Genomic DNA, 7,903 nt, shown 5'->3' with positions numbered 1-7,903 from the left:
TGTGTATAAAGAAAACTAAACCACTCTATCATTTATTCTATAAATGTTTTTGTTTATTGCTCTATTAAAAAGAAAATACATTTAAGAGTATTAAGGCTTATTGAGGAATGCCAAAAATTTCTAACAATTCTAAACTGATTTCATGATACAAAATTTATGGAAGAAGTCTAAAAGTTTTTCCTCTTAATTGGTAGTAATAAAAGAAATTTTCTTTCACAACTCATACGTTTTATGTATTGTTAGGTTTATAATTTTTGTTAGTTTTCTGTGTTTTTTTCATCATTCATGTTTTCTTCTCATCAAACTAGCATGACTTGCTTGTAAAAGAAGATTCATGAGAGCATTAGCAATAATTCAGTATGAAGAGTGTTACAACATCAAGTACAAGATTATTCTGATAGAAATTGAAAAAGGTATAGTTCTTCAGTGTTTCGATTTGTATGATATTTTTCATTTCTCGAGATTTAAGTTGTGTAAACTTTAGTTAATATTGAGAAGAATTGCGACTTGTAATAGTTCTCATATAATTTTTTTGTCTATCTTTAAATTTTATAATATTGAGTTACTTTAATCCGATTTAACTTTGCAAAATTAATTAATCTGGCTCTCAATAAGTCAAAATATCACCTAATTTGGGATTAAAGGTGTCCCTTTTAATTCAACATGTTAAAATTATGACACGGAAGGAATTTCACATAAGGGATATAAAAGTTTGATTATATATGTAGCTAAATTCCTTTTTTGCGGCATTGCTTACATATTTTTTGTTTTTGCGCATTGTTTTAATATATTTTTAAAAATTTTAAAATCAAAAAGCAATTGTTAAGTTACAAACAAATTTTAATTGAGAAGTCTAAGAGTAAAAGTCTAATTATCAATAGCGGTAAGTTAGATTTATACTACACATTTAATTTTTTTGTTTGAGATCCATCTTGTTCTTTCAAATTCACTCATTCTGTAATATTTTCACTCATTTGTAATATAGGAGAAGTACATATTATTTTTTTTGTTGATACTCTTTCACTTGATCAGTCTCTATGATATGTATGTTATATCTTTGACAACCACCAAAATTCAAATATTTTTACATTAGTTCTATTTCTACTAGACGAGATATATTCTATATGATTCGGAAAAAATGATGAACAGATTCTACTACGATTCTAAAAAAAAATAATAATTTTTTCCAATTAATTTCAAATGTAACTCATTTAGAAAAATTCTTCTAGAATTTTCTACTGATAAAATTAGTTAGAATTTATCCAAATAATTTCCAAGGACGGACTTAGTGTCACTAATCACTTCATCCTAAAAAGAGTTCCTTGCAAATTGCTTACGTATCCAATTTCTAACTTAGCTAGTAATTGATACCAATTGGTCAATCACGTTTTTATTAGTTTAATACTTAGAGTATGACTTGTTTATTAGTAGTATACAGGACATGCATATATTAAGATTATTTCTTACTTTCAGTTTAATCTTTTTATAGGGACGTGTAAGATTGAGTTATGGCTACCAGCGACAATAGTGGGGCTTTTCTTGAAGATTTAGCAAATGAGATCCTATTGAGTTTGCCTGTTAAGTCGTTGTTGCGATTCAAATGCGTCAGCAAAAAGTGGTGCGCTCTCATAGAGGACCCCAAGTTCACTATAGAACACTTGATTTGTAGCAAGAAGAAGCCTCCACAATTCTTGATTTATGATTATGGTGCACCGCAGGATGCCCCTCCTGTCACTGTGATTTTCGATAATGGTATACCCTCCCCTTCACAGGGGGATAATTCCCAAAGGTTTGGAGCTATAAAGACCCTCTTAGGTTCTGTTGATGGCTTGTTTTTTCTGGAAAGAGAGATTGATAATGGCCTTGATAAAGGTAGTTTGTGTTCGCTGTGGAATCCTGCTACCAGGGAGGTGAGACACCTCCCTGCTGCAACAATTGGGTTTCAGCCATTTGACGATTCTGGTCGTCATTTTGGGTTCGGATTAGATCCCATGACTAAGGATTATAAAGTGATTTACCATTATCTTAGGGATGAATGTGCAGCGGTCTACTCATGTTCAAGGGATTCATGGAAAATCTTCAAACATGACGTCAACTATAATTACAGGGATTGTGAAAGAAACGTATTGTATAACAATACTTATTTGAATGGATCTTATTACTGGTTGTTAGCGGAGGATCCTACTTGGAAAATTATTTCATTTGACTTTGGGAAAGAGATGTTTGTAGAGATTAAAGGACCACCAGATGATTACTACATTGATGTTTGGAGTGCGAATCTGATATTGTTTGATGACTCGGTTGCCATCTTGAACTTTCTTGAGGGGAGGGTTATAGATGTATGGGTAATGATCCATCCAGGGGTTTGGAACAAATTTGTCACCTTTAACTGGTTTGAACCTATTGAGATTTGTTATGAGAGCTCTCTGATTTTGGTAACTAAAGATTCTCGGCTACTCTCCTATAATGTTAAGACAAAGAAGACGAAGCTTCTTGAATTTCATCTTCCGGGCACAAGCAGTACTGACCCAGAAATTGGTGGTTGTGGAATTTATTATTATAAAGAGAGCTTAGTAACGATTAAACGACAAGAAAGTGGTGAGCTCGATCTGAGTGGCTGTTTAACGAAAATGGTGGCCGGATATTAAGTTTCAGTAACACACTTAAAATTATTGGGTAAATTTCCATGTTATTTTTAGGTGCAATTGAGATTATGTTGGAATATTGTATGTATACTTTAAGTTCATACTCCTATATTTTCATTATGGTTTATTCGATGCTATTGTTGTTTAGAGAACTACTGTGTTATTTCTCTTTAGCCAGAGATCTATCGAAACAGGTTTAACCCACAAAGAAATGGGTAAAAATTAAAGCCTTTGATATTTGGGGTCTAAAGCGATTATTTTAGTGGCTCCGAAGCTGCCCTGCTCTTGTGCATTAGTGATCGTAATGCAACGACATCTTCTGGAAATGATCATGTGAATTTGACGCAAGGCGGCCATTAATACTCCTTTATTGATTAAGAGTGTTTCTTAATCCAACAAATTTGTTAGCTTGTATGTTACAGATTAAGGGTGTCATTGAAGAGTTGCTCAAAATAATTTACACCTAATCAATCTTCTGGAAGTAATATGCAGATTCAAAGGTATAAGCAGAGGTATTTCCCTGTATTTGATTGTCCAACACAGCTTGAGACACCAAACATTTTTCCTGCCCTCATAGAAACTCAGAGTGGATACCTTATATGCAGCTGTGTCAAATCTCAAAAAACTGACAGTAGGTTTGCTCATACAAACCAAATTGCTCATACTTGTCATATATATATATATGTGTGTCATATATATATATATATGTGTGTTAGAAGTGGAGGTCCAATCTACCAAAAAGGTCTTGCAAAAATGAGGTCTCTTGGCGAGAAAATTGGCATCCCAATTGAGCAATCTGAAATATGACTATTTTTCCGCTAGCATCAAATAGTAACCATGTTGTTGTTAGAGTACGTGCCCTACTGATTTTATTATTATACTCTATTGGTAACGTGGTTCACCAAAAGTAAAAGCTGAACACAGTATTTTTACGTGGAAAACACCCCAACTCAAGAAAGGTGTAGTATTTAAAGGAGTAAAAAACCACGATCTGTACCTCTACAGAATTTAACCCAACTTCACCATTACTCTTGAGCCTCAATAATCATCAAATTACAAGACTTCTTGTAAACTAGGATTTAAAACTTCCAACTCTTATTTCTACAAAGACACAAATCTTACCAAGCTAAGTGTTCCCAAGTCTTCGATTTCCTTCTAACTCCTATTTCTACAAAGACACAAATCTTACCAAGCTAAGTGTTCCCAAGTCTTCGATTTCCCCAACTTGAAGACGTTAATCCTAACACAGTTTATACTTCACTGAGACTAGAGGTTACAACTCAATATGACTGAGACTAGAGATTACAACTCTATATGACTCAACGATCAACCTATTACACAAAGTCTATGACTCTAAGTAACAAAGTCTATGACTCTAAGTAAAGGACCAAGTTGTATTAATAGCTCCTTCAAGTTGTAGAACTGATTTGCTGATTGATGCTTTTCTTATTTTTCGGGTCGCTACCTCTTCTGAAGGTTGTTGCCCTTATTTAAGCCAATCTTCATGAAATCCTTCATATCATTCAGTCTTCTTCTTTCACTAGGACTCCAACAATATATTAGTCACACTCCTTGTTGCAATGTGTCTCCTTGTCTAGATGGGATTCGGCAAATCCTTGTACTACATCTTCTGTTAGCATTGTACTCAACCTCGATTCTTGTTGAAATTAATTAAACATCCAAATGTTATGCTATTTCATCTATTAAGTCAAAGAAAATAACCAACAGGAAGGACATTTTCAGAGATTAATGAAAAGCTGATGAACAATATCACATTGCGATAATTTCAGTTTCACCTGAGGAATACACTTTGTACAGTTTTAGACCAATAAATACTAAAAACTGATGTTGCTTTCTTAGATATAGTATTTGTTTCTACATCCAAAAAATTTCATTCCGTGATGGAGAGCTTGAAACCAGAGTTGTGATAATCCTCAACAGATTCATTGCTATAATGTACCTCAATTAACTGTAAAGAGCAGTTGTCTCCGAAACAAGGTGGGATCTCCTCGAGTAATAAGAGTTGAAGGTTAGGAAATGCATCAGTTGCCACAGTCCACTCTTCAAAGTAACAGTTGGATATTCTCAAGACATTGAGTTGAGAGAACTCGTCGGCGCTGATTCATAAATTACAGGCCCATTTCCTTGTTAATTATCTTCTCCTACGGAAGACAACGTAGTTTTGGAAGCATATAAGCTGGACACACAGTTCATGAAAGTAGTAAAATGGTCAACGATCAACTATCAAATAAATAGACTTTTGTCCACATTGAACTACATCAGAAGTTGCAAAAGCCTATACATTATACAGCTACAAGAGTACAGTCACTCAATACTGAATTAAACTCTACATAATAGTACATAAAATTCCTAGAATCACAAGTAAATGTTGGATGAGCAGTTGCGATATCAACAACCTATACAATATGTTAATGCTCTACCACATCCAAGTTTGAGGTTAGCCACAACATTGAAAATGGGTGAGGTCGTCATGTACTAGAATCAATCTCTGGCGACCTTGCAACATGAACATATGTCAAAATATCAGCTTTTTGCATAATCCCTTGTGAATTCTTTTAAACCGATTTGCGGGCTTCATAGGAGCACCAGGGCACATATCAGCAACTCCACTAAGATGAGGTGCAAAGGTAGGTGTCTTGTATCCATCAGAGTCTGAAAGTAGAGTTGAGGCTTTCGAATGAAGATCCTCTTTCTGTTTTGCAGTAATAACTTCCAGAAGAGAATTGTACAACAATTCAAATAACATCTCATCCCCAGACACGGTTCCTACATTGTCCGACTGATTAACATTTCCATTGAAATTCAAAGTCTCCTCAAAATTAAGCTGACGCGTCACTTTGGCTTGTGAATCTGTAAAATATTTTTTACATTGTGGGGCAAGCATGAGTTCATCTGGTCCAGGAGCAAATGGATCAAACCCCTTCGGAGTCTGTGGACTTCCTTCATTTGAAGGAACCAGGTCGCCAAAAAGTTGAGACTTAAAGCAACGAGTACTGTGAAGAGAAGAAGAAGAAGAAACTGGTGAACAACAGCCATCTACGTGGTTGCCACCTTCTCGGATGGAATCAGGAGTGACTGGACCTAGAGGATCAGATGGCTTTGTTGGCAATTCAGGCAACCGCTTCGGAGACTGATAACACCCCTTCAATTTCTTAACAATGGAGTACTGAGACAAACTTTCTCCCTTATTCTCATCACAAATGACATCAGTGTCCATTATTATTCCTGAACTATTCACTAATAAACATCAGAGTTTTGATATGCAAAATATGCTACACGAAACCAAAGTGCAAGCAAGGAAAGGATAAACTCTAATAGGTAATTGGAGGATTTAGCAATTTATCTATCACAACGTGAACGAACAAGCAACCACTTGAAATCCCATAAAACTTCTTATCACATAGCCCAAAATGTTAATAACACACATGTATAGAATCTCTGCAAGTTCCCCAAGTCTTTGATTAAAACCAAACCCCCACTGCTAGCAACCAATAGAAAAATGTAGTCTTTTTTGTTGAGTCCATCATTAATTCCCTCTTAATTCCGGCTAGCAATCAATAGAAAAAGCTTTTTATTCGTTATTTTATTTTGACCATTTTAGCAGGTTGGGGAGAAAAGATTTAGCAAAACTCCAGGGTTGGAAGTACAATGGGCGGGGCCATTTGGGTAGTCAAACAGGCGAAAGGGCGCGAACGGGGCATTTTTGGGCCAAAACGGAGTGCTATATAGCACACGGTTCCGGGATGGGCCCGAGGTCTAGGGTGCTGTGGGCCAACAATCAACCGAGGCGTGCCAGGGAGGCTAGGGAGCGGCCTAATGTGGGCCGTTTGGGTGGGCGGGGCCGTTTGGGTGGTCAAACGGGTGAAACGGCGCGAACGGGGCGTTTTCGGCCAAAACCGTGTGCTATAGCCCACGGTTCCGGGGGTGGGCCCGGGGTCGGGGGTGCTGAATCTAATATAGGGAGCACAACAAAAGCTAATGAGATAATCCACAGAAACTGGGAGTGATCCTTGAAGAAATTGGGGGGCATGCCCGGCACGTTGGCCATAACCAAGAATAAATTGTTTTAAATTAACCTACGAACATTTTTAAATTTTTGCAACAATCTAGGAGGGAATAAAGCTACAAGGGTAAAACCCTAGCCGAAAGTTGCTACGCTCCATATCCAAAAAAATTTCTCCTCTCTCCTAAACTTTGGTATCACTGCCTCTAATGGTTAATTTAGGACCGCCAATGCCTAACCGGTACTTGTTCCGGCAAGCTCCGATGAGCCAATTCCTAAATAAAGCTACAACCCAACCCCCAAAATTCCAAAACCACCAGGACCCAACTCAATCCCAAATTTCAATGGATATTAACAAATTTCTATGAAGTAATAGACGGTAAAACTGTGGTTTTCTTCACCAAAGAGGAACACGAACTTCTTCTGGATACTTGCCGATGGACCATTGTTGGGAAATTCTCTACAGCTAGACCAACAATTGACAAGATTAGATCTGATTTCGCAAAATCCATCTCAACCAAAGGTGAGTTTAAAATTGGGGCTAAGGATAGATTCCATGTTTTCATTGATGTTGACAATGAGGACTTCAACAGTATATATGGCAGAGAATACATTTCCCTTTCAGATTGTATCAACATGAAAATTCTGAAATGGACGCTTAATTTTGAACCAAACTCTGAAATGTCCCTAGCTCCGGTGTGGATAAACTTACCAGACCTTCCGTGGCATTTCTATGAATGGGATGCCCTTTGTAGAATTGTTAGCCCTATAGGAATTCCCCTTAAAATGGACAAAGCCACTACCACGAAAACTAGACCAAACCACCGCCAAATTGAGGATTCAAGTTGATCTAGCTAAACCCCTCATCCACGCGATTAATGTCGAGGTAAGGAATCAGACGGGAAAGATGGAAACTTTTGAGCAGAAAATTGAATATGAAACAATGCCAGCACATTGTTCCTTCTGTAAGGTCCAAGGCCACTCTATAGAAAGATGCAGCTCCAACTCGTCAAGAGCCCAAAATAAAGAAAACAACATAGCAACAAGAAAAAGGATGGAGTTCCACCAGTAAAGTCCCCAAATCAGTACCAAAAATAACATCAGCAACAATACTACAGTTCAAAGAAGAGAGCAAGAATGGAAAATGGACGCACAAACACAGATCGGGGAAAAAAACAAGGAAACACAAAACAGAACAAACGAGTGGCACCATGTCGACAAAAGACGGGGGGGG

The 7,903-nt window shown here is 36.9% G+C and overlaps 2 protein-coding genes across 5 annotated transcripts in view; one reads left to right on the top strand and one right to left on the bottom strand.

The window, feature by feature from the left end:
- The first annotated feature begins 198 nt into the window (after positions 1–198).
- On the top strand, positions 199–2,910 carry LOC107847075 (F-box/kelch-repeat protein At3g23880-like). Its single transcript, XM_016691320.2, has 2 exons — positions 199–413; positions 1,490–2,910. The coding sequence occupies exon 2, from the start codon at positions 1,509–1,511 to the stop codon at positions 2,646–2,648; it is 1,140 nt and encodes a 379-aa protein (XP_016546806.2). The 5' UTR covers positions 199–413; positions 1,490–1,508; the 3' UTR covers positions 2,649–2,910.
- A 1,954-nt stretch (positions 2,911–4,864) lies between these two features.
- LOC107848340 overlaps positions 4,865–7,903 on the bottom strand; it is a 3,921-nt gene continuing 882 nt past the window's right edge. For 2 of the 4 annotated variants that reach the window (XM_016693088.2, XM_047404093.1), the window contains exon 2: positions 4,865–5,891. In XM_016693088.2, the coding sequence (XP_016548574.1) occupies positions 5,182–5,883 (702 nt within the window). In that variant the 5' untranslated portion in view covers positions 5,884–5,891 and the 3' untranslated portion in view covers positions 4,865–5,181. Of the gene's footprint in view, positions 5,897–7,903 lie in introns of all 4 variants that reach the window. The other 2 variants (XM_016693089.2, XM_047404094.1) reach the window with 1 other exon arrangement.

The sequence above is a fragment of the Capsicum annuum genome, unplaced genomic scaffold (genome assembly GCF_002878395.1).
Source record: "Capsicum annuum cultivar UCD-10X-F1 unplaced genomic scaffold, UCD10Xv1.1 ctg5193, whole genome shotgun sequence".
Lineage (NCBI taxonomy): Eukaryota > Viridiplantae > Streptophyta > Magnoliopsida > Solanales > Solanaceae > Capsicum > Capsicum annuum.
This window is presented reverse-complemented; position numbering and strand designations above follow the sequence as displayed.

Excerpts from the sequence above, each read along its gene's own strand:
- LOC107847075 (XM_016691320.2), top strand. The coding sequence starts at position 1,509 with ATGGCTACCAGCGACAATAGTGGGGCTTTTCTTGAAGATTTAGCAAAT.